The sequence below is a fragment of the Balaenoptera acutorostrata genome, chromosome 17 (assembly GCF_949987535.1).
Source record: "Balaenoptera acutorostrata chromosome 17, mBalAcu1.1, whole genome shotgun sequence".
Classification (NCBI taxonomy): Eukaryota; Metazoa; Chordata; class Mammalia; order Artiodactyla; family Balaenopteridae; genus Balaenoptera; species Balaenoptera acutorostrata.
The window spans coordinates 69,831,396-69,857,928 of NC_080080.1; the positions used below are offsets into that span (position 1 = coordinate 69,831,396).

The 26,533-nt window shown below is 36.6% G+C and overlaps 1 protein-coding gene across 2 annotated transcripts in view; it reads left to right on the forward strand.

Annotated features, from left to right (window-relative positions):
- Positions 1 to 26,533, forward strand: part of ARFGEF1 (ADP ribosylation factor guanine nucleotide exchange factor 1) — a 146,295-nt gene that overhangs the window by 46,515 nt on the left and 73,247 nt on the right. For both annotated transcript variants that reach the window (XM_057531943.1, XM_057531941.1), the window contains exons 2-7: positions 12,050 to 12,080; positions 12,616 to 12,772; positions 13,778 to 13,924; positions 15,370 to 15,549; positions 21,311 to 21,587; positions 24,893 to 25,003. In XM_057531943.1, the coding sequence (XP_057387926.1) occupies positions 12,050 to 12,080; positions 12,616 to 12,772; positions 13,778 to 13,924; positions 15,370 to 15,549; positions 21,311 to 21,587; positions 24,893 to 25,003 (903 nt within the window). The remainder of the gene's footprint in view (positions 1 to 12,049; positions 12,081 to 12,615; positions 12,773 to 13,777; positions 13,925 to 15,369; positions 15,550 to 21,310; positions 21,588 to 24,892; positions 25,004 to 26,533) is intronic.

Consider the following 26,533-nt stretch of genomic DNA (forward strand, 5'->3'; position numbering starts at 1 on the left):
GATAAAGCAGCAGCAGGGTTTGAGAGGATTGACTCCAATTTGGAAAGTTCTGTGGGTAAAATACTGTCAAACAGCATTGCATGCTGCTGAGAAGTTGTTCCTGAAAGGAAGAGTCAATCGATGCAGCAGACTTCATTGTTGTCTTATTTTCAGAAATTGCTGTAGCCGCCCCACCCTTCAGCAACCACCACCCTGGTCACTCCCTCCACCAGGTGAAGGTTTGGATGATTGATAGCAGTTTTTAGCAATAAAGTATTTTTTGTTTTGTTTTTCTGCCACGCCACACAGCTTGAGGGATCTTAGTTCCCCGATCAGGGATTGACCCTGGGCCTAGAGCAGTGAGAGTACTGAGGCCTAACTGCTGGACCACCAGGGAATTCCCAAAGTATTTTTTTAATTAGGGTATGAATATTGTTTTTTAAGGCATAATGCTATTGAACGCTTAATAGATTACAGTATAGTATAAACAACTTTTATATGCACTGAGAAACCAAATGTTCATGTGACTTTATTGCAATATTCGCTTTATTGCAGTGGTCTGGAACTGAACCCTCAAGATCTCTGAGGTATGCTTGTATACATTTATGAAATGCTTTCATAAAATAAGCTTGGGTGGTTGCTTACTGGGTATTTATCTACTGTTGTTTGTACTTTTTTCAAATTTAAAACTTTCCTCAAAAAAAAAAAAGACTAAACCCAGCCCAAAACGAAGCACTTTCACACCTCCGAGATTCTCCTAATATAGTCTTAAGACACAGAAAACTAAATATTATCATGGCTATTTGAAAAATCTGTAAACTGAGGTTTAGAAAGGTCATACAGAGGCAGACCTGGGGTTTGACTCTCAGTCTTTTGGGGCCTCTAACCCATTTCTTTCTACTGTATTTCGCTTGTGCAGCCAAGTGTGAAATAGAACCCAAGGCCCTGACTTAAACAATGCAGTATTCTTTCCATGATCCCATAGCTGCGGCTTCTGCATTTCTTACATTGAGCAGAATCTATGAAATGTCTAATTGTTTACCAGTAGGGGTGTTAACACTTAGAACAGTAACTCTGTTTTTGTTGATTTTCACTGTAGCCACTGCAAGTTGTTGACAGTAAACATCCACTACATTCTTTCTGTTCAAATATTAAGTTCCATTAAAAGACCATTTTTATAATTCGTGGTTTCTCTAAATGCTTGTTTTCACTTAGTGAAAGTGAAAATTTATTTAAATTTGGCTTACCTATGTTTATTACTTTAGTGTCATTAGGCACTCGATCTGAATTCCGTTGAAGTTTTTATTTTGTATTTATTTTGTATTTTATTTAAAATATTTTATACAGAAAGTCTGGAATGGAAAAAAATTATTGACTTGAAATATTTACTATTCAAAGTATATTTCTAGTTTTGGTTTTCAAAACAGCAGGATTTTTTCTCTTTCTGAATTAATAGGCAGCACAGTGGTTTTTTGTTTTGTTAGAACTTTTATGGGCACATTGGAAAACTATGATAATAACATCATTCTAAAATTAATATTCTTTTAATTGATAAGTCATTGAAATTCAGTCATTTGATTTAGGCTTGTTTCTTAGCAAAATCGCACTTAAATCATTCCATACCCTTCTTGTCATCTTGGATAAGTCGCTTCAGGTTTTTTCATCTCTAAAATGGGCATGTTGGTAATGCTGTCTGCTGTTCTAAGAATTAATAATATGTATATAAAACTTCTTTGTAAATTGTAAAATGCTACACAAACAAGATATTTTTGTTGTTTATTAGACTCTTTTCTATTCATGTGATTTTGGTGAGCTAATCAACAATTTTCATTATCTTAGAAGACATTTCTCACTGATCTGAGTATTACTGATGTACCACACATTCAAGAAACAGTTTCAGTCTATTAGAATTTTTTATTCCTAGTTTTAAGTTATTTATCACGGAAAAAATTATTTGAGTGCATTAGAGAACTTAAATTATAGTAGTACCCCATGTCTGCAGGGGGTATGTTCCAAAATCCCCACTGGATGCTTGAAACAGCGAGTAGTACTGAACCCTCTATATACTATGTTTTTATCTCTACATACATACCTGTGGTACAATTTAATTTATAAATTAGGCACAGTAAATTATGAACAACAATAACATAATAAAATAGAACAATTATAACAATATAAGGTAATAAGGTTATGTAAATATGGTCCCTCTCTCTCTCTCAAAATATCTAATTGTACAAATTTAATGCCTTTTCCATCTTAACTAAGCACTTAACACACTGTGGCCATAACTTTTGCAGTTTGAGGTGTGACAGCAAAATTAGCACAAATTTCTTTTTCTCTCTTCACAATTACATGAGTAGAAGATTGGTTTTTACCATAGATCTTAGCAACCTCAGCATTCGATTTTTTTTTTCTTTCCTTATTAAGTCAAGAACTTACACCTTTTCACTTAAAGAAAGCACTTTAAGTGAAGCTAAAGCTTCCTTTTGGCATATCCACATTGCCAGCATCAGTACTTTTACACTGGGGCCATTTTCTAAGTAAAGTGAGGGTTACTTGAACAGAGCACTGTGGTACCGTCTATGACCGTCGATCCTGATAGCCGAGAGGGCTCTACTGAATGACTAAGGGCAGCATACACTGAAGGGATGATTCACGTTCTGGGTGGGACAAAGCAGGATAGCGTGGGTCAGCACGAGATTTCATCACACTACTCAGAATGTCATGCAATTTAAAACTTAGGATTGTTTATTTCTGGAATTTTCCATTTAATATTTTCAGACTGCAGTTGACTGCAGGTAACTGAAACCTCGGAAAGTGAAACCGGGGATAAGGGGGGGACTCCTATACCCGTCATGTTTGGCCAGAGATCAGGGTCTAAATTAAAAGTTGTACAGTGCCTTTCTGTTACAGGTAATTAAAAATTTTTTAAGCATTAAATTAAATTTGGAATTCTAAGTTTGAGTTATGTGTAAGCTGTAAGCTAACTGCAATTCATGTGTCTAGTTTTCATTTGAATCCAGTCACTCCCCGTTAGTTGGCTTTTGCCGTTTTATGGTAGAAGCATCACTTTTCACCTTTATTCTGAAAATTCCACCAATGTTCAAACCATTGAGGACAATTACAATATAATAGAATGTTTGCAGTCAGAATTTTGCACTCCTTTTTGACATATGCTCTAGAACCATATTATCAGTTGGGGTCTGCTGGCTTTTGGCAGGGAGGGCAGGAATATTGGCTTTTGAATGAAAATCTATTCTTCTCCCTTTCATATTTCAGAAAATAGCCAAGCCCGTAGAGTCCTCACTGTGATAAGAAAACATTTATTTGAAATTCACTAGGAAATTTGGTAATCTGAAGACTGCTCAACTTCTTACATCATATATGCTTGTGTGTGTGTGTGGGGGGGGTCGGTTTAGTAAAAAGTAGATCAGCATTATTTTTGCCTATAATTTTGGAAGTAATGGATTCTATTAAAAGTACATATTGGGTTTCCCTGGTGGCACAGTGGTTGAGAATCCGCCTGCCAATGCAGGGGACACGGGTTCGAGCCCTGGTCTGGGAAGATCCCACATGCCGCGGAGCAGTTAAGCCCGTGCGCCACAACTGCTGAGCGTGTGCGCCACAACTACTGAAGCCCACGCGCCTAGAGGCCGTGCTCCACAAAAAGAGAGGCCACCGCAATAAGAAGCCCACGCACCGCAACGAAGACCCAACGAAGCCAAAAATAAATTAATTAATTAATTATTTTTAAAAAGTGCATATCAATATAAAGTGCATTCACTTGAGGAAAAATTTCTATAGTTTGGATTTTGGAGCTTGTTTCCTTTTATAGAATACTGTAAGGTAAAATTTAGCTTAGCTCAGGGCAAAATGGTTACAGATACCTAATTAGTAAACTTTCTAAGCTGTGTAAAAGAGTACTAAGTATTGCATTAATAGCTGTGACAGTTTTTACTGTAAATCATGGCAATAGATAAAATCTTATGGTATACAAATATTCATTTAACCTTTAACCCTAGGGTCAAAGCACATGTTATTGTGCATTGCATCTTCCATTTCCAGAATTTAAGTTTTTAAGAATATCAGAACTTAACATACTGTTATCAGTTCTGCAGTCATCGTTTTAGTATCTGTGAACGTCTGATTCATATTAGTGAATATTCACTGTGTATGCAACTCCTGGTTGATCCCAGCTGAATATTTGTTCCCACTGTATCTTTTTTTTAATATATAAATTTATTTTATTTATTTTCTTTTGGCTGCACTGGGTCTTCGTTGCTGCACGTGGGCTTTCTCTAGTTGCAGCGAGTGGGGGCTACTCTGCGTTGCGGTGCATGGGCTTCTTGTTGCGGTGGCTTCTCTTGTTGCGGAGCACGGGCTCTAGGCACGCGGGCTTCAGTAGTTGTGGCTCGCAAGCTCTAGAGTGCAGGCTCAGTACTTGTGGTGCACGGGCTTAGTTGCTCTGCGGCACGTGGGATCTTCCCGGACCACGGCTCGAACCCGTGTCCCCTGCATTGGCAGGCGGATTCTCAACCACTGTGCCACCAGGGAAGCCCCCCCCCATTGCATCTTTTTGCTTCTGTTAAATAGGAAGGGAGGTGGGGGGCAGTGACAGTAGCAATATAAGGAAAAGTTATCTTTCTGACTGCTTTCTGGGTGCTAAAAAGAAACTTAAACTGATATTTTGTTTTAAATTACTTTGTATTTCAATAGCCATCAACTGTTTATATATGATTTAGTCATAATTTTGCAACCTAATTTTACAGAGGACCTCCAGATTCTGAGGAGGCTGATAAGTATATTACAAGGGGGTTAGTTTAGGGGGCAAGTCCTGGCTGCATTTTATTAAGCACCATACCTGTTAACTACCCGGATTCCTTATCCAAATGTTCAGAACACATTGGAACTTTCCATGTTCCTGGCAGTTTTTTTGTGCCCCTCAGTTAGCTGTCTCTCCCATTCGCCAAGGAGTTACTTCAAACCCCACTCTCCTCAAGCCTCCTTAACCCTTTCTGTTCCCGTTATCTATTGCTGTGTAATAAACCACTCGTAGACTTAGTGGTGTAACTCAGTGATCATTTTACTATGCTCACAGAGGCTCTGTGTGTCAGGAGTTCAGGTGAGGCATGTTGCTGCTCCACAGTGTCTAGAGTCTCATCTGGGAGGACTCAAAATGACTGGGGCGGGGGGGGATGCGAATGGCCGGGAACTGGAATCCTCTGGAGGCTTCTGCACTCACATGTCTGGCGCCTGGACTGTGGTGACTTGAAACTGGGCTCAGCTGGTGGTGTCGCCTGAACCACTTACATGTGGCCTCCATGTGGCTTGGCCTTCTCACATCAAGGCCTTTGGGTTCAAAGAGTGGGTGTCTGGAGACCCAGCATTCCAAGAGAATCAGGCAGGGGCTGCTTGGCCTTTTCTGGCCTAATCTTGGTGGTGTTCACTGTCCCTTCTACTGTATTCTGTTGGTTATGAATGAATCTCTAAGGCCAGTCCGTACTCAAGAGGAGGGGAATTAGACTTTCTCTCTTGGGGGGGTGTGCACGGTCACTTTGCAGAAGGGCATGTGGGGTGGGAGATAACGTAGTGACCATTTTGGAAAATGCAGTCTGCCATGCTGTCTCCTGATCTTCAAATTTATATGCCTTAGTGCCTGCTGAATACTGCCACTTGAACATCCCGGTCACTTAAAACAAAACGTGGCCAAAACTTGCCTCTTCTTCACCCCTGCACCTTCACCCCTACTTTTGCACAGTGAGAGAACTGCGTTTTGTGTCTAAATTAATGGTACCTTTATTATCCAGTTAGGCAAGCCCTGTCTCCTCTCCTTGCTCCTCTTCCTCCTCCTAGATAAATGAGATTGTTTCATTGTTTTTCGTCCCAAGATGTCCACGGAATTCACAGTTACTCATCCCTACTGTCACAGCTTTTGTTCAAGCCATTATCTCTTCCTTAGATTACTGTAACATTCTATTTAACTCCTGTATTTTTATTTAATCCTTAACTGTTTGAAATGTGATGTTAAAGTCACATGTTTGGCTTTGAAAAAGTAAATCTAGCAGAATATATACATCCAAAGGAATGTTATTTTTCAAAGTGATCCCTTACATTTATGCGATGTTTTATAAATACTTTGTTTAAAATTGCTTTCATATATAGTCATCATTGACCCAGATTACTGCTTTTAATTGATCCTGTATCATCTATGTAGTTTGGGTTACAGGCTTCTTTCAGAATCTGATGAGAGTTATGTACTTTTTCTAAAACACTGCTCACGCACACACAATTTGACATTGGTTCACAGAAGCACTGAAGTTGAGAACTTCTGTTTTGTAGTCACATACCATTACTCATGCTTGGCTCCAAGCCACTTGGGGTTAATTGGTGGCTAGAATCTGATTCCCTTTCTAGAAATTTTTCCTTCTGTGAGGTTATTCATTTAAAAGAAGGAAGCAGGCAGGAGAGAACTGCAAACAGTGAATTTCCCAAATATTTTTGAATACTGGCAGTATTATGATAATTGATGCATACCCTCCCACCGTTATGGCTTTGAAGGAGACAACACATTGGATGTGTAAGTTCTAGTGTATTTATTAAAAACTCTTCATTTGAAGGCTTCCCTGGTGGCACAGTGGTTAAGAATCCGCCTGCCAATGCAGGGGACACGGGTTCGAGCCCTGGTCCGGGAAGATCCCACATGCCGCGGGGCACCTAAGCCCGTGCACCACAACTACTGAGCCTGCGCTCTAGAGCACGCAAGCCATAACTACTGAAGCCTGCGTGCCAGAACTACTGAAGCCCATGCGCCTAGGGCCCGTGCTCCACAATAAGAGAAGCCACCGCAGTGAGAAGCCCATGCACTGCAACAAAGAGTAGACCCTGCTCGCCGCAACTAGAGAAAGCCCGTGCGCAGCAACGAAGTCCCAACTCAGCCAAAAATAAATTAATTAAAAAGCAAAAACTGATTAACAAAAGAAACAACTCTTCATTTGACCTTGTGTTTCCTTAGATTACCAGTTTAGTTTGCGTTGAGTAAGTTCTGTTGCTGTGCAAGCTATGCTGTAAGACCAAAGGTGTCGTGAGAGGCAATATCAATCATGCATAGTGTAGAGATGATAGAATTTGTTGGCTCTGTATAAATATAATTTTGAAGTGTATATTTGTACTGTCAGTGCAGGAAAGAAAGCTGCTAAGCAAGTTGATAGTAAAAATATTATGAGAGGAAATATTGAATATACTTAGGAAGTCATGTACATAACTTGCATGTGATCAGTTATTTTTTTAAATAAATCATTCTTTCCTGTTCCTTAAGTCCTGTGCCTTATCACCTGTGCCAGTAATTTAATGTACTTGGTTTCAGTAATTTAATGTACCTGAAGGGAATGAAATTTGTGTTTCTTTCAAAATACTTTAAAATCTATACTTTTATGCTAATTTACAATGACCCATTTCCTCCAATTTTAATCTTTCCTTCTCTATATAATGCAGTGGTTGTGTTTATAAAGTTTTAAGAAGATTGTATAAAAATAGTTCTGAAGGGATAGGGGGAGTTAGTGGCTAGAGAGAAAAGAATTCCTGAAAGAATTTCAATAATAAAGTTTGTTTTAAGTGTTATGACTGCATAGTTTAAAAACCTAAATATCACTAAACAAACAAATCCAGTGTCTGGTTTTTATCTTGTATCAGCTCAAGAGTGATGACTTTTCTTATCACATCCAGTATTGTCTGTTTGTATTGTCCAGTGTTTCCAGAGCAAGGTCAAAACTGTTTTACTGTTTGTGGTCATCCTTGTCATGATTCTGACTTTAATAGGAAAATATTTCACAATTAAGCACCAAGTGGTTTTTAGTTTGAGTATGCTACTTCTTAATTTGATACTTCAATATTTTTTTTCTTCTGGGTGTTTTTTCTTTAATAATTGAGAATTAGTTAGTTTACAGTTGACCCTTGAACAAAGCAGGTTTGAACTGCGTGGGTCCACGTGTACGTGGATATTTTTCAGTAGTAAATACTACAGTACTACACAGTCCATGGTTGGTTGAATTATGGATGCAGAGGAACAGCAGAAATGGAGGGCTGATTATAATTTAACCCTCGCCTTGTTCAAAGGTCAACTGTACTTCTTGATTCTACTGTTGAAGGCCAACCTGAAGCAAACTGTTTTCAAGCCCTAATTCATTAAACTAGAGAGGCAGTTTCCTCAAAGGCTGTGTTACTGGACATTTATTATAAGTTAAGAAAACTGAGAAGAAATTCCTTTTTAGCATAGGCTCAAACACTAGTCCAAGAAGTCTTAAAGGTACAATAAATGGATGTGGACATAGTGGACGAAACCCAACTGTCTTGCACTCATTTCTTTTAACCACTTTCTAGCAATGGATCTTAAACTTGTTTGTCTGTTAGAATCGCCTTGAAGCCTTGTTAAAACAGACTGTAGAGCTCTACACTCGTTGTTTCTGATGCAGCAAGTTTGGTGTAGTGTCTGGTGATGCTCATGCTGCTGGTCCTGGGGCCACACTTGCAGAACCACTGCTCTACACTATGTTTACCCTGAATTTTTCAGTTCACCTGCATCAGCTAATAAAAGGTTGCTTAAATATAGCACACTGTGTAGTGTGTAATACACTACTTTAAGACTAGAGAAACTAGTTTCTGGATCACTACTTACCAGCTGGCTGACTTTTAAGCCATTATTGAACTAATCTGATCTATGGTTTCCTTATCCATAAAGTGAGGAATTGAGGATAAAATTAGGTAATGTATAGAACAGTGTTTTAAACTCTATTGCTGCACAAATATAAAGTAGTATTACATACTTAAAATTTTTTCAGTTTGTTTTAAAATACCGTGGTTTGTAATATTGTTACTTTCAGTATTTTGATACTTACTCTACGGCTCCTCTGTTGCCACTTGTTCTTTTAATCTTTTTAGTGATAGTGTCTTTCAGTTTAAGTGGCCTTGAATGGCTTTGAAAGGAAGTATATTAAGATAAATACAAGTCTTCAGAAGACTGTAAAAATGTAAGCATTTTGCAGGACCATGAAGATAACCCTGCAAGCTGAAAACATGCAAGCTATGTTAAGAATCAGTGGGAAAAATTGTGATAGTTCTGAGACCTTTAAAGATTTTGTCAAAACATTAAAAAACTCTTTGACTGTGGGTTAAAAATGTTACAGGAAAATGAAAAAAATAGGAAAACTCATGTTTAGTGCAAAGTAATTTAAAACATTAGAAACATTGAGAAAGTGTTTTTTGTTTCTTTGTAAAAAAAAAAATGAGATTAGTTTGAACAGTTTTTTTTGCCTTGTATAATTTACAATAAGGAGATAGAAAGATATAAATAAATGTTATAGTATGATCTGAATTACTGGAGAAAAATTACATTCAATTTAACTTGTGTTAGGTATGTTTTATTAGACTATTTAAATGTGGACATTTAAAATATAATGGAATCATAGAATGAAATAGTTCATAGAGTCTATAGGATCCTTTGAACCATAGTGTTTTAGAGCAAAGGTCAGCAGACTTTTTATGTAAAGAGCTTTGTGGGCCAAGAGGAAAAGTCAAGGATATTGTAATACTTAACATAACAAGAGAAAACAGATTTACACACATTTTTTCTTAATGAAATTCAAAAAAATAACAATTGAGTATAAATTTTGTAACCCTGGTCTACTAATGAGAAGAGTGGAATTCTTTTAGGGGGGTAACATTATTCTTCATTGGGCTTCAAAGTTAGTGTTCCCTATCATCAAATTGATCACAAATATTCAGCTGTAAAAACTATTCTTAAACTCATGTGCTGTATGAAAAGAAGTGATGGGCTGGCTTTGGCATGTGAGACATACTTGTTGATCCCTGTTTTAGAATATATTGTAAGTACATTTGCAATCACCTAAGTAGTGAAGTGAGGGTTGTTTCCTAAGGTCACACAGTTATTTAGTGACAGGTTATCTCATTGATAGGTGTTATCCAAACACAGTGCTCTTTAAAATGTTACACTACCTCTGATATTCTTAACTAATGTATTTACTGAACCAGAATACTCTGTTTCCTAACTGTTGTATAAATGGAAATTCACTTTGTGCAAAAACTGTCACTCATCTCCCTGCTTCTCGTACCTCACATCTTTTTTCTACCTTACCTGGTTTTTAGCAATACCTCAGCTTCTTAAACAATAATAATAATGTTTTTAAATTAAAAAATACTTTTAAAAATTTTATGAAGATTTGGGGCAGTTAATATATCATTTCCCCCTCAGCTGTACTGTATTTTTTTAAGTGATTTAAATTATTTTTATTACCTTTTTCGGTGAACTGTACAATTTTAGTAGCCATAAGCAGATCTTAAATATCAGACACTGTGAACTTTTATTTAGTAGTATTTTAAATATCCCCAGATAATATTTTCACATTGTCTCCCTTCTACTCCTACCACTGGTAAAATGGAAGGAGCGTTGGTCCACAGAGTACTAGACTGAAATACCAAACATCAGTGCTTAGCACAGAGTAGGTAATGAATAAATTGCACAATGACAGAGTAATTTGGCAGGGTCACTTTATAAAGGGCTTACTATAATTTCTGGTACGTGGGAGGTGCTTCATACAAGACAGTTTTTTTTTAAAATAAATTTATTTATTTTATTTATTTATTTTTGGCTGCATTGGGTCTTCGTTGCTGCACGCGGGCTTTCTCTAGTTGCGGCGAGCAGGGGCTACTCTTCATCGCGGTGCGTGGGTTTCTCATTGCGGTGGCTTCTCTTGTTGCGGAGCACGGGCTCAAAGCGCATGGGCTTCAGTAGTTGTGGCCCGCGGGCTCAGTAGTTGTGGCTCGCGGGCTCTAGAGCGCAGGCTCAGTAGTTGTGGTGCACGGGCTTAGCCGCTCCGCGGCATGCAGGATCTTCCTGGACCAGAGCTCGAATCCATGTCCCCTGCATTGGCAGGTGGATTCTTAACCACTGCACCACCAGGGAACCCCCAAGATAGCTTTTAATAATTATTAATTTATGGGCTAGAAGTTGGTTATAATACCAAATTTAACTCATTTTGCTCAATATTCATAGATACACCTATGTAATAGAGTTGTTTAAAAAACCAGGATCTGGGAGTTTATTAGATTACCTAATTTTGACACCTAGTGAAACCAGATTAGTCACACACCCAAGCCATGCAGCCCTTGAGCAAGTCTGTGCCTCAATTGCCTAACCTTTAAAATGGAAATATGATAGTACAAACCTCATAGGGTTGTTATAAGGTTTAAACATGTTAGTACACGTAAAACGTAATAGTGCTTGGCACATAGTAAGTTCCCAACAACTATTGGCTGCAGTGGTAGTAATTATTAATGTTATATTTGAATGCTTTTCTTACAAATTTCAAACAGGTTTAATCAATTAACCAGATTCCCCAGTTTATCATTAAATTTAAGGTTCTTCTATTACAGGTAGAATTTATGTAATATACCTCATCTCTTATGGATATAAACAGCAAAAGGGAAAATTTCCTATTAAATTGAGTGTGTGTATTCTGCAGTGCCTTGTATAGTCCTAAGTAGAAAAATAGGTTAAATATCAACACATATATACATGATCAAGAAATTATAGTCCTGGCCTGATAATCTCCTTGAGATAATCCCAAAGGGGGTACATTGAGTTTTTCTGCTAACCCACCGTGTGCCTTGTATGTTGTCACTTGAATGCAGCATACGCATTATTCCATTCTTAATCCTAGTGCTTCTGGTTAATGTAAAGAGCTACTTGACCCCCCACCCCCCCCGAAAAACTGCTTGGAGAAAAGGAAATGCTTTGGGAATTAGTCATCTGTAATTCTACCCTATCCTTGTGGTTCTTAATGTATATTCTTCATATATTTTTATAGAATTATTTGTGTAAATTAATACTTTTGGCTGCAACAGAATTCTAGTACCTAATTTTCTTTTGAAAGTGCATTCTTCCCAACTTCTTATAGAATTTATACAATAATTTATAAAACCTATAATCAAATCGAATTAGTTAATGATCTTTCCCTTGTCAAGTTTTCTAATGTATGCTTCTTTTTTCCCTCCCCAGAGGAAATAAAAGCGGAAACTGAAAAGCAGAGGTTTGTGGGGTTTCTTTCCTTAATTTGCAAACTTGTCAGTCTTGGCCAAAATAATAATACAATCGTGTATTTTAGTGTGGCAAATTTTCTGCATGTGATCTTCATAAAATCAATTTTTTAAAAAATGATTTTTGAGAAATATTGAATATAATGGTAAGCATACTTATAAAAAGGTCTCATAAATAAGCAAATAAGAGTATTTCTGAAATACCGTAAGATATGCTTTTAAAGTCTTTGCTTAAAGACTTTGATTCATATTTAGAAAGATTACTAAAAATTTAATAACCTAAATACTTTATTTAAATTAATTAATTAGTTAAAAAATTTTTTCTTGCATTTAATTATAGCTCTGGCCACTAGCTTATGACCTATAGCAAATCACTTAACTTCTCTGGGCTTTGGCTTCCTCATGAAACATGGGAAAATAAAAATTGGTTTAGCAAAGTGCTTTGCTTTTTAGAACTGAAATTAAAGTGAGTGTATCATCAATATGATGAATGTGATATTTTAATCATACTCTTCTTTTTTCATTTAGTCCTCCTCATGGAGAAGCAAAAGCTGGATCAAGCACCCTTCCACCAGTGAAATCAAAGACAAATTTTATCGAAGCAGACAAGTACTTCCTGCCCTTTGAATTAGCATGCCAGTCCAAGTGTCCCCGCATAGTTAGTACATCTCTAGATTGTTTACAGGTATGTATGAAATGGCACTATCCAAAAACCGTCTAATTTGAGTGTGTTTCTAAGTAGTACTCACAATTGATGATTCATACATTTTCCATGCAAGCCTTGATTATTCTTTTTTGTGGTAAGAAACCAAATGGTTGCTTATATTCAAGAGAAACAATAGTTGCAAAAAGATGTTTCCAGTTTAAGGATAGCAGAAATCATTAGTTAGCTTAGTGAGACACAAAATCTTTACTAAGGTTATCAATATTGGAAGTGTTGTAACCTGCTGCTGATTTTACATACTTCATTATTTGCAGTGATTTTACTGGATGCTTGCTGTTTTGTGTAAAGCAGTAGGTTAATATTAACAGTTTAGTATTTATATTTACTGTGAAACTTTAGCTCTGACCTTCATTTATGTCAGAAAAATTCCTTTCTGTCTTCGTGTTTTACTTCCACACACAGACACACACACACATAAGGATAAGTTCATTTGATTTGTGACCTTGTTTTCTCTGAAAAATTAATATCTAAGGCCTTCCTTCCAGGGTTATAATGGTAATGATGAATGACCAAATCTGTGATTTATTGCAGCCAGTGTCTGGAAATGGTTTTCTGCATACTCACAGATCTAATTTGGAAAAAGATTTTGGGTCATTTGAACGTGTTAAGATAGCTTTCACAAAACCAGTATCAGTGATGTTTGGACAGAAAGACATAAGCTGTTAGAACTCACCAGAGACAAGTTCTAAGGCCTGCCTTTCTCAAAGTATTGCCTGGTGGTTTTGCTATGGTTATTTTTCTGTTTTTGTGATTATTACAAGTGTAAATAATTTCACATGTTTATAGCTAATAAAGCTTTCTTTAGGAAAAGTTGGTATAGCCTTGGCTTTGATTATACCTTAATATTTTTGTGTAAAAAGTTTAACATATGTTCAGTTGTATATCGTAATTTTAATGTATATTTAATTAGTATATATATATATTTGTTAGCGTCATTAGGATCTTTATTTTCTTTCTCTATTTCAGAAACTTATTGCTTATGGGCACTTGACTGGCAATGCTCCAGATAGTACAACACCAGGCAAAAAATTAATTGATAGAATTATTGAAACAATTTGTGGCTGTTTCCAAGGTCCTCAAACAGATGAAGGAGTTCAATTACAAATAATAAAGGTAATTAATTATAAAAATGAACTTGTTATTCATAATCTACATTTTTTTAAATCAGAAGCCTTTTACCTCGAAAACATTTGGAAAAGTCATTTTATATGCTTTCCAGCTATAATAGAGGTCATTTGGGTGCTTTTTAGACTCCGTATCAGGGGATTTTATTGTTGAATGCCAGGAGTTCACTAGGAGAAGATTCATTACCAAATCTTTTATTTTGAAGGCCCCAGTTTAGGCCCCCAGAGTCTTCCAGAGCTTTCCAGTTTCTAACATGGTTCTGTCTTTTGAGCTTTAGGGTCCCCTGTCAAGGTCCTGTGACCCTTCTTCTTTCTTCTACTACTGTCAGACCACTTGTAGTCTAGTCCCACGTGCACCAGCTTTTCTGCTTGAGCACCAGCTTTCCTGCTTCCCTTGCACCTGTCAATCTGCTGAACCTGCTCAGCTAAATCCTGTCCTGGGTTTGTGCTATGATACACCTGGATCATTAAATTCCTTTAAAGAAAAATCACTCACTTGTGTTTTCAGTCTACTATACGTATTGAATTTTTAATGTTACTGCTAATAGTAGTGGTGGTATGTTTATTTGTTAGTAAAAATTTTTTTGTACTATTAGTACTTTTGAAATTGTTTACATGTATGAAGTGTCCTTTATGTGTGTCTGTCACCCCTTCTGAGCCTTTTAGTCTCATAGCTGCATTTACTTCATACGTCATAAAATGTCTTTATTCTAATAAAGCTATTCAGTTTGGCCTATTGTTTGCAGTTTCATGTCAGTTGTGGTTTGTTTAGTATGTGCTCAATGCTGACCCTGCATAGCATTGTGCAACATAGAAAGACAAAGGATATGAGTCCTTGCTTTTGAGAAATTGAGTAACCTAATGTGTGACAGTTCACATAAATTATAGCTGTTCACTTTATTGGAGGATTCACCTTAGGATTATTTTAAATGCTTTATTTTAAAACATTTGTAAGCATCTTCAACAATAATAACAACAGCACATTGAGTTCAGTCTATAAGTTAGATCTCAGAAAAATTTGAAAGTGAATAGGACACAATATGTATCCTCCCCAAGTTGACATCTAGTTCAACAGATATATCATATGAAGCATATCTGTGCTACACTATGACAGAGTATTAATGCTGTGCATTTTAGTAGACCAAAATAATATTCTATTAAAATGAAACTCGGATTGAAATAAATCAGTTGAATGGTTTTTTTTAGCGTTTTGGGTTTGGGAGGATTATATGGAAACTACAACCAGGATGGGGAAAACATAAACTATTTTAACAATTGATGATATATTTAAGGCAGGTAGAAAATCTGTATACATTACCTTAAAGTGGTAATGGTGTCTGCAATTTTTAATTCTAATACAAAAATACCAATGTATTTTTGTGCTGAAACTCTGGATGCAAAAAAAAATTGCTTTAACTGTATTTTTTTTTAAAGGCTTTACTTACTGCAGTAACATCTCAACACATAGAAATTCACGAAGGAACTGTACTGCAAGCTGTGAGAACATGTTACAATATCTATCTAGCAAGCAAAAATCTCATCAATCAGACAACAGCCAAAGCTACTCTTACTCAGATGCTAAATGTTATCTTTGCACGCATGGAAAACCAAGCAGTAAGTATTAAAAAATGAGAGAGATTGTATAGAACACCACAGGCATCAACTATAGAAAAGATTTTACAGAAAATATAGTGAAATCTTTTGTGCCTATGAGGAAAATGTCTTTCATTTACAGTTTTACGGACTGGAGATCTGTGGTATTGTTTTTGTTTTGAGGCTTACTGACTTACTTGACTTTGGATAAAATACATTTTTAATTGTTCACAAATAGAATTTGAAAGATATCGATTGCCATCATCCTCATGGAAGTGTTTATGAATTGATATTTTTATAGCTCTCAAGCTTAGTAGATGAGTGTAATGTAGATACCAAGTTACCTAATTTGATCTATTCTGGTATAAAATTATTTATTCATTGAGCCTTTAAAAAATAAAATAAATTTCTATAGTGATGAAATATATTTGGGGAGGAGGGTAAGAGACCAGCAGCTAGAGAATCTTTTTTTTTTTTTTTTTTTAATTATCTAGGTCTTCATAATTAAAAACCAACTTCTCACTTTTTATCTGGAATTGATTTTAAACTTACAGAAAAGTTGCAAAAATATTTACAGAGAGATCCTCTTTACTCTGCTTTCCTAATGCAACATCTTACATAACCATGTTACAATGTTCAGAGGCAGAAATTAACACTGGTATAGTACTATTAAGTAAAGTAACCCTGACTACTTAGTTACGGTGGTATCTTCCAGGTTCCTCCACTGAAAAGTTATTCTTTTACATTTAATAAATATCTCAGGAGAGATACTTTCAGACTATGCAAATATCCTGTTTTTTTCCTCATATTCCCCCACACCCATTTGAGTATCCATTGGTGGATCTTACCGGCAACAGTTATTACTGCTGTGTTTCCCTGGTGGTGATTTTCTGTTTCTCTCTCTTTCTATATCTATTAACCAGAATTATTCTCCTTTCCTATTTATTTATTCAGTTTTTTATTTATATCAATCTGTATTCATGGGTGTTTATTTTATTCTATGTTTTATAATCCAGTTCTATCGTTATTTATTCTGTTGGCCCCAGTTATTCCAGCTTTGGCCTTCTGCCCTTTTGACAATAGCCCCCATCCTTTTTTGAGTACCTCTTCACTTTCTGGAATCTCAAGATGTTCCCTGCTCATTTTGAATTTTCTCTACTTCTCCCCCTGGAGTAGTAGACACATAAACAGGGAGCCCTGGCTCCTTCAGTTGGAGAATGGTAATTGGATACCAAGATCTGAGTGCCAGGTGTGTTCACTGCAGCTGAGATGTTACTGCTTCTAGGCCCTCCCAGCAGACTGCACTAGGAAATACATGTGTCCAGCCACCCCACCTCCCCAACCCCGTGTGTGACTACCCATCCGTATGTCTTAAAAACTGTGTGTTCACACTGATGCTTCTGATTCCAGGCCAGTACCACAGGGTTCATTTCAGCCTTCTCCCTTTACTTATTTGTAACTTTCTCTAAACAGTGAGAAATAAGGCTTTCATTTTTTATGATACATTATTTGTTCAGGCCTATTACACACATATAGTAGTTTTAGAATTGCTTACTTATACCACTGTGAGAAGGAAATTTACTAGGTACGTTATAGCATTTATATTTATTAGGTTTTGTTTTTTTCTTTGTCTTTAGCCTTATAGTATCCGTTCAAAATATTGTTTTCCAAAGTTACTTAGGTTAATTCTTTTCTTCTCCATACTCTTCAGCGGGATAATTTTATTACTTTATAATACAGTTAAGTTCGTTTGTTACTGCCTGTTTTCCATTTCAGTACTCCTCACATTCTGGTTTAATTGTTTGCTTATTTTTTGAGTCTGTTAAACACTACTATGAATTAAGAGTTAGTGGTAGTGTATATATGGACATACATACACTACCAAATGTAAAATAGATAGCTGTTGGGAAGCAGTTGCATAGCACAGGGAGATCAGCTCGGTACTTTGTGGCCAGCTAGAAGGGTGGGATAGGGAGGGTGAGAGGGAGGGAGACGCAAGAGGGAAGAGATATGGGGATATATGTATATGTATAACTGATTCACTTTGTTATAAAGCAGAAACTAACACACCATTTTAAAGCAATTATACTCCAATAAAAATGTTAAAAAAAAGAGCTAGAGCTCTACAGAAATACTCCTCATTCCTATCACTCCAACCCTCTTCCTCCCTTCTTTCCACCCCTTGGATGTAGCTAATCTCTATTGTTTCTGGTTTATCCGTCTACATTTCTTTAGCACAAGTGAGCAGATACATGTATGGTTTCATGTATCACCTTTCTTATATGAAAGGTAGCACACTGTATTAGTTATCTGTCACTGCATAACAAACTACCCCAAACTTCAGCTGCTTAAAACTCACAGCTTAGCTGCTTATCTCTCACAGTTTCTGAGGGTCCAGAATCCAAGAGTGGCTTAGCTGGTGGTTGTAGCTTGGATTTCACATGAGGTTGCAGTTGGCTGCGTGGATCACAGTATCAACTGGGGCTGAAGTCATTTAAAGCCTTCATTGGGCAGAGAATGAGAGAGAGAGAGAGACAAAAAAGGCAGAAGCTACATTGTCTACCTTATGATCAGAAGTGGTCACCCAAAGAGTCATGTACCACAGTCTTCATTGCAGCATTATTTACAATAGCCAGGACATGGAAGCAACCTAAGTTGCTTCTTTATCGACAGACGAATGGATAAAGAAGATGTGGCACATATATACAATGGAATATTACTCAGCCATAAAAAGAAACAAAATTGAGCTATTTGTAGTGAGGTGGATGGACCTAGAATCTGTCATACAGAGTGAAGTAAGTCAGAAAGAGAAAAACAAATACTGTATGCTAACACATATATATGGAATCTAAAAAAAAAAAAAAAATAGTTCTGACGAATCTAAGGGGCAGGGCAGGAATAAAGACGCAGACGTAGAGAATGGACTTGAGGACACGGGAAGGGGGAAGGGTAAGCTGGGACAAAGTGAGAGAGTGTCATGGACATATATACACTACCAAATGTAAAATAGATAGCTAGTGGGAAGCAGCCACATAGCACAGGGAGATCAGCTCGGTGCTTTGTGACCACCTAGAGGGGTGGGATAGGGAGGGTGTGAGGGAGACTCAAGAGGGAGGGGATATGGGGATATATGTATACATATAGCTCACTCACTTTGTTGTACAGCAGAAACTAACACAACATTGTAAAGCAATTATACTCCAATAAAGATGTTTAAAAAAAAAAAAAGAAGTGATCACCCAGACCATCCCTGGCACAGTGTGGGAGGGGACTCTACAAAGAAGTGAAAGTCAAGAGGTAGAGATCATTGGTGGCCATCTTAAAAAGGCTGGCTACCACATGTACTCTGGATACTCTTTCATACTCTTTTCACTTAGCAGTATGTCCTGGAAAGCATTCCATATCAGCCCTTAAATCTTCCTCATTCTTTTTTATAGATGCAGAGTACTCGAGCATGTACTATAGTCTATTCAGTCACTCTCCTATGTATTGACATTGGATTATTGCTAATATTTTGCAACCACATATAATAGTTCTGCTGCTTTTTTTTTTGAAGAAGTGAATGAAATTTTATCACTTTTTAATTGAAGAAATAGAAGTTTTATTGGTTTGACTTGTTCAGCAAATTTTACTACATTCCCTGTATGTTCTTGGCACTGTTCTAGTTCTCAGTTGTACAGTGCTGGGCAAAATACCAGCACTGTATCACCACTACTTTCAAAGTTCTTACAGACATAGACGGGAAAGATGGATCTTAAATAATCACACAAATAAATATATAACTGAGTTATGATAAAGGCTGTGAACATGTTTCGTGTCATGAGGCATATTCTGTGCTATGGATAATTAGAAAAGTCAGGGGAGAGAGAAAATTTAAAAGGCAAAGCAGAATCATTTTCCACATTTGCTGAACTATTCTAAGCTAGAAGTCTAATTCATTCGTATATACTGCTGATAACTTTTCCTCTCCTTCCCAAATAAAATTCACCATAAAGTGTTCAGTTCTAAAATTATGTCAAAGGAGAAGATGCTAATTTCTTTCTCTATAACAGTGGTTTTCAACTGGAGGTGGTTTTGCCCCCCAAGCCACATTTGAGACACTTTTGTCATGACCTGTAATGGGTTTCTACCCATTAGAGATAGGGATTGGGATGTTGTTAAACTCCCTGCAGCACCCCGGACAACCTCCACCTCCCTCAGCCTGCGCACACACACACACACACACACACACACACACACACACACACACACAATTACCTGACAACCTCCACCTCCCTCAGCCTGTATACACACACACACACACACACACGATTATCTGTTCCAAAGGTCGATAGTACTGATGTTGAGAAACCCTACTCTAGAAAGTATGAAAGTGTATAGAAAATGTTTAAAGTTAATTTCTTCTTTTTTCCCAAGGATCTTTCTAGAGTTTATACAACTCTGGAATAAGTAGAAAAAACTAGAATTCAACATTATGCCTGTCTGTAATTCCGAAGCATGTGCTTGCCCTACTAAACCATGGTATGGATTAGCTGAAGTTAGGCTGAGGGCGAGATTAGATTGCAAGTCAAAGGTTCCTCACTGTTAATTTGGAAATGGACTTTCTCATGAATGGCCTAAAGCTTTGAGAAGTCTCTTCTGATTCCAACTGTGTGCAACTAGTCATGCCCATCAGTTTCCTTATCTGTAAAATAAGGGACTTAGATCATACAGATTATAAGTCTTTTCGTACCTTTTGGGCATTAAAATCTTTTAATTCAAATTTGTTTTATAAATTCATATAATTCTGGTATTTCCGCATAACCTAGAATATTACTAGGAATATGAAATGTTCATATTTGACACTGTAAAATATTTATCTTTGTCGAAATTAATTCTGTGAGAATGATTCCTGTTAGGTCATGAGGATCAAAAGAGATGTGTCTAAAAGCAATAAAGTGCTAAAAAATGAAACCCTGTGATCTTGATTGTTACTGTTTTTAGCATCTTGTAAGTGAGCCAGTTTTACACATGGTATTATGTACATAATAATTTAGGTCTCCTAAAATAAAACTGGAACATTTATAAAGTTTTTTCATTCTTATTAGATGAGTGATTGGGCAGAGGCATTTAAGTACTCATTGCAATTTTATTTATTAAATGTAACTATTATTTTTTCATTACAAGACATTTGGCAAGGTGACATAAGAACATGCTACAGAAAGGTACACACTGAAAAGTTCCCTCCCACTCGTTTCCAATTCGGTCATTTCCTAACTTCTGCCCCCAAAGGTAACCATTATTACTAGTTTCTTGTGTAAATGTCTAGACTTTGTTTCTGTATATATAAGTAAAAATGAATGTGTGTGTGTATTTTATTTCCCTGTCCACTTTTTTCCTCCCTTAGTGAAGCTTTTATTTGATCTTAGGTAAATCTACTGTTACATTGGCAACAGTCCAGTTACAATTCTAAGGTTATTAAAAATTAATTTGTTTTTCATTTTGTTTCAGTAGTACATTTACATCATTCAAACACCAGAAATAATGACAAGAGGATATAGTGAAAGACTTCCATCTCTGTTCTTGTTTGCCAGATTCCACCCCCCTAAGAAGTAACCACTGTCTTCTGTTGTTGTGTGTTTTTAGTATGTTTTAGTTTTTTATTTCTGATGGACTACGATTCCTGAGCCTGGAGACAAGGTGGCAGCTCCTATGAAGGATTTATAGTTGAGTGTAACATTACCCCTCCAAATTTTAAAGAACTTACTTTGCTAATACAGGAAATTACTTTCTTTCTTTCCAGTTGCAGGAAGCCAAACAAATGGAAAAAGAAAGGCATCGACAGCATCATCATCTGTTGCAGTCTCCAGTAAGCCATCATGAGCCTGAATCACCTCAACTTAGATATTTGCCGCCTCAGACTGTTGATCATATATCCCAGGAGCATGAAGGGGACCTTGATCCCCATTCACATGATGTGGATAAAAGCCTTCAGGATGATACAGAACCTGAAAATGGATCTGATACTTCCAGTGCAGAAAATGAACAGACTGAAGCTGATCAGGCAGCTGCAGCCGAAAGTAATCTTTCTGAGAAGGGGTGGCAGGGGTTGGGAGGTGTGTGTTGGGGGAAGAATGTAGGAGGGCATTTTTGGTAAAGAAACGTGGAAAGGGTGACATGACTTAATGGGTATCAGGCATGTTGTGGTAATTGTGGACTTTGTCCATCCTAGGTGATAAAATTTTCTTAAAATTAGTTCATAGCAAACAGGAGACCTATTTATTTAGTAAAGTTTTCTGGAATGTGACTGAAAATTTTAGGAAATCATTATAAGTTCACAAAATACTATTGTCAAAAAAAGGACTGAAATTAAATATGAAAAGACATCTTTTTTTTTTTTTTTTTTTATTTATTTATTTATTTATTTATTTATTTTTTTTTTTTGGCTGTGTTGGGTCTTCGGTTCGTGCGAGGGCTTTCTCCAGTTGCGGCAAGCGGGGGCCACTCTTCATCGCGGTGCGGGGACCGCTCTTCATCGCGGTGCGCGGGCCTTTCTCCATCGCGGCCCCTCCCGTTGCGGGGCACAGGCTCCAGACGCGCAGGCTCAGCAATTGTGGCTCACGGGCCCAGCTGCTCCGTGGCATGTGGGATCTTCCCAGACCAGGGCTCGAACCCGTGTCCCCTGCATTAGCAGGCAGATTCTCAACCACTGCGCCACCAGGGAAGCCCGAAAAGACATCTTTTGAATAACCACCTAGCATACAAAAATATTTTATTTATTTTTATATCCTGATGTGTAATAATCGATAAGATTTAGATATTTTCTTACGGTGTTTTTTTCTAAGTAAATTTATTTATAAGAAAAAGGTTACAAGATTACAAAAATTAAATTGCATTTATTTATTTTACAAATGTGTTTCTCTAAAAATAATCACGTGCAGTCATTTTTTCCCCAAGCGTTATTCTCAGCTTTAACTGTTCTATTAAACTGCCAGGAAACGACTTTCTTCCCTTTGTTCCTCCTTAGCTTGGTGTCAAAAAATGATGGAAATTCTGTTGCCTTTCCAGTGTGGTTTTATAGAACTAAGATGGTTAGGGCTTAGTTACAATTCATCTGAATTCTGTGTTTTTACTTTACTTTGAGGAAAGACTTCTATAGTATATTTTCAGCTCTTGATTTTTTTTTTTTAACCACATCTTTTCCATAACGTAACAGTGGTATGAACATCAGCAGTGTCATGAATAGGTGCCTTTTTACTCTTTTTAAGAGAACTTTATTTAGCATTTACTTTAAAAGGGACAGTTTTGATAAACCAAGCATTTCTAGTACTCAAGTTAATAATGAATCCATACTGCCTATATGATTTACATTTTTCTAGCCGGCCCTTGCTAAAATTTCCCCTACTTTCACTGTAAGTTTATAAAGGAGCTGTTCAAAGAGCTAATCTATAATAAGGCTGGAACTTTTTTTATTCCTCCATTTCTTCATCCATGCGTTCAGCAAATATTGATTTAGCATACGGTGTCCCAGGCACTGTGCTAGGACTTGGGGTTAAAGAAGCTGATGAAGATGTAGCCATTGCTCTTAGGGTGCTCATGGTCTGCCTAGAAGGTCAGGCATGTATAAATGAGGTGTAATGTGATAAATATCCTGCAAGTGGCATGCATAAGATAGTTCTGCTGAGGAGAGTTAGGAAGTACTTTTGTAGAGAAAGTGATGCTTTAGCTGAATCTTGTTTGGATAAGGGTAGGAATTGCCTAGCTAGAAAATTTAGGGAGTTTTCTAACAGAAGAAACAACATAGGCCGAGACCCAAGGGGTGGAAGCATCTACTGTGTAGTAGGTACCACTGTAAGTACCTTTTAGGATACAGCATTATAAATAAGGCATAATTCCTGTGGCATAGTCGTGATTATTTTTAAAGGTGTTTTTCTCCCGACAGCTGATATGAATGAAAATTTTGCCTGTGAGCCGTTGGTTGAGAGTGCATGGTCTGGAATTATATTTGAGCTGTTGGTTGAGAGTGCATGGTCTGGAATTATATTATCTGCTTTGAATCACACCTCTGTCACTTACTGGCTGTGTGACTTTGGGCATAAAAGTTAACTTCTATAATCATTTCGCGTGTGTAATAAGTATTATTCACGGCTACTCTAATCTATTTCTGTCAGATAATTTATAAGAGAATTGACTCTTGATTTGCTAATCATTTTGTGCACATTTTAGTGACTGTATATTTAGTTATGTTGAAACTGTTAATTTTTAGACTCTTGGTAACTTTAGCCAACTAGAGTGCAGAAATACAAAATTTAAGAAAGATGGAAAGACTGTTATGTCAAGACATTTATATGTTTTTACTCCACAGAAGAATCTAAATGCTGTTGTATTTATATTTTTTATAAAATAGTTACTGATTTGACATGCTTATTTATCACATTTCTCCTGTGACATTCAGTATTTTGTAGAATGCAGCAAACAGTAGATTAGGAGCAGTGAACAATAGGGAGGACAGACTTCTGGAAGTCAGAGTTTTAAGTAGTGGTCCTTTATAGTAGTGTGAGTTGGTGGGGGGGGGGGTGTAGACAGTACCACCATAAGCTCACATGCAGTCTGAGGCCATTTGCTGTAGGGCAGTGGCTCACAGAACAGGGACCCAGATCCCAAAGCATCATAAAGTGCTAATTGAGCCTTCCCGAGATATTTTCAGCATTTCAGAAAATCCCGGGGAAACCGTATTTTTATCTGCAATAGTCGCTACAGACTAACTGGGAATATCAAGTTTTATTAGTTTCTTGTGTGTTCAGAAGTTCTGATTGGTAGTTATATCTGGTTTTGATTAATGTTAAATTGGGAGATGAATTCTTTTTTACTTACTAAATTTAGTTTTACATTGGATATGTGGAGTGTGTTGGGGAAAAAATAGTGAGGAAGAGCTCAGATAGCCCTGTCTCTGGTTCTTCAAGGACCTCATTATATTAGAGCACAATGACGAGCTTGTTATTACTGGTGAGCCTAATTAATCAAAACAAGCTTTAATTACGTTTAGTATTATTTGATAAGTGTGAGACATGTTAGAAATGTTTCATTCAGAATACTTTTAAAAGTTTTGGTTCTTAAATGAATAATCTAGAAAACTCATTTAAGTTGAATAGTCATTTAATAGCTTGTCAAACGAATCATTGTTGAAATTGACTTGAAATGATAAAATATTTTAAAATATGGTTTGGTTAAAAGTTTTGAAGATTTAACATGTAATTGCTTCTAGTTTCATATATCTGGGTTTTTTCTTTTATTCTTAATTTCTTAGATTTTTTTCATTGTACATGTTTAGTAAAAGTTTCCAAAAAACTAAAATACTGTTTTCTTGAATTTTTCTTTTCTAAAGCGTTATCTAAAAATGATGTATTATATGATGGAGAAAACCATGACTGTGAGGAAAAGCCACGAGACATCGTGCAGAGCATTGTAGAAGAAATGGTGAACGTCATCGTTGGAGGTAGAGTATTTGACTTGAAATTAGTTTATTCTGTCTTATGTTATTTCATGTGACGTGGGGACTGTGTTATAATGTGCAAAACAAAAAAGGCAAAAATTGTGTGTAGAAAAAACATTTAAATCTCTTTGATTATAGATGAGTACTTCCTTTTTCTCTAGTTTCAGTTATAATCTGTTTATAAAAACCCACTGTTCCCCACCCCATTAAAAAAAAGGTTGATTACCATTTCATTTTTTGTCTTTATGTTTGCTGGGAGAAGGGCAAGGGTATATTTTCCATCCTCCTAAATGTGTTAAACTTTATAAACTAGAAAATGTTTAAATTGATTTGGTTTTTAGTATTTTGTATCTTTGGAAAAACCGTGATTTCTTATACCTTTATTATCATGACCCAAGTCATAGCTGATACAGGGGCAGGTCCTAGCATATGGATTGTACTATGAAAATTTTTTAAAGTTTGTTAGGAGTTTCACTCACACTTCTTGTGAACAATATTATTATAGATAGGATTAGATTTGAGACCAATCCACTGAAGCTTATTTAATTCATGGTATCTTGCACAGGACTAAGCATAGTACCTTGCTACATGTACTTCTAGAAATATGATTAAATGTACAGTGTGGCTCTTGAATGAGAATAGTACTATTTCAGCCATGCCTGATTTCCATTTATAACGTCATTTCTAAGAATATATTTCCTTCTTTAGTACAACACTAGAAGCAAGTATTCATCTGATTGCATTCTTAATTTTTCATTCATCTTTTCATTCAACGAATACTTATGAAGCACATACAATTGTATGGCACTGTAGGGAGACACAAAAGTTTATCTGAAATAGACCATGCTCTGGAGGAAACGGGTTCTGGAGTAAAGGAATGTAAGATAAGTGCCATTAGAAAGAAATAGCTAAAATCCCATTAAAATTCAAAAAAAAGAATGGGTATTTCTAGCTAAAATTATCCAGGAGGGCTTCATGTAGGAGGTGACACTTGAACTTAGACTGTATAGATATTCACGCAGGTATAGGGAGTGGTGTTTGATGTATGAGAAAGTGTTAGCTAAAGTCTAGAGAGAATGATTTGGGAATTGGCAGGTGGTGATTGGGCTGAAGTGTAGAGTATGTGGTGTCATATGGTAGAAAATAAGTTTGAAGAAGTAGTTTGGAGCCAACCAATGGATGGTTATAAATTCCAGCTTTAGGATTTTGGACTTCGTTCTAAGAGAGAATAAATTACCATTGAAGATTTTAGAACTAAGAAATGAAGTAATGAGAATAATGTTTTAAGAAGCTAAGTAGGGAAATATGAAGTCCAGTAAAAGACCAGTGCAGTAATCTAAACCTAAATAGGACAGTAACAGTGGAAATAGAGAGGAAGAAGTGAATGAGAAGTGAGATAATGGAAGTTGAATCAAGAAGAGTTTGCAGCTGATTGAAATCTAGGTGAAAGAGAGAATAAAAACTGTGTCAAAAGTCCCCAAGATTACCTCAAGATTTGGTGATTCACTAGAAGGACTCATCATATAGTTACAC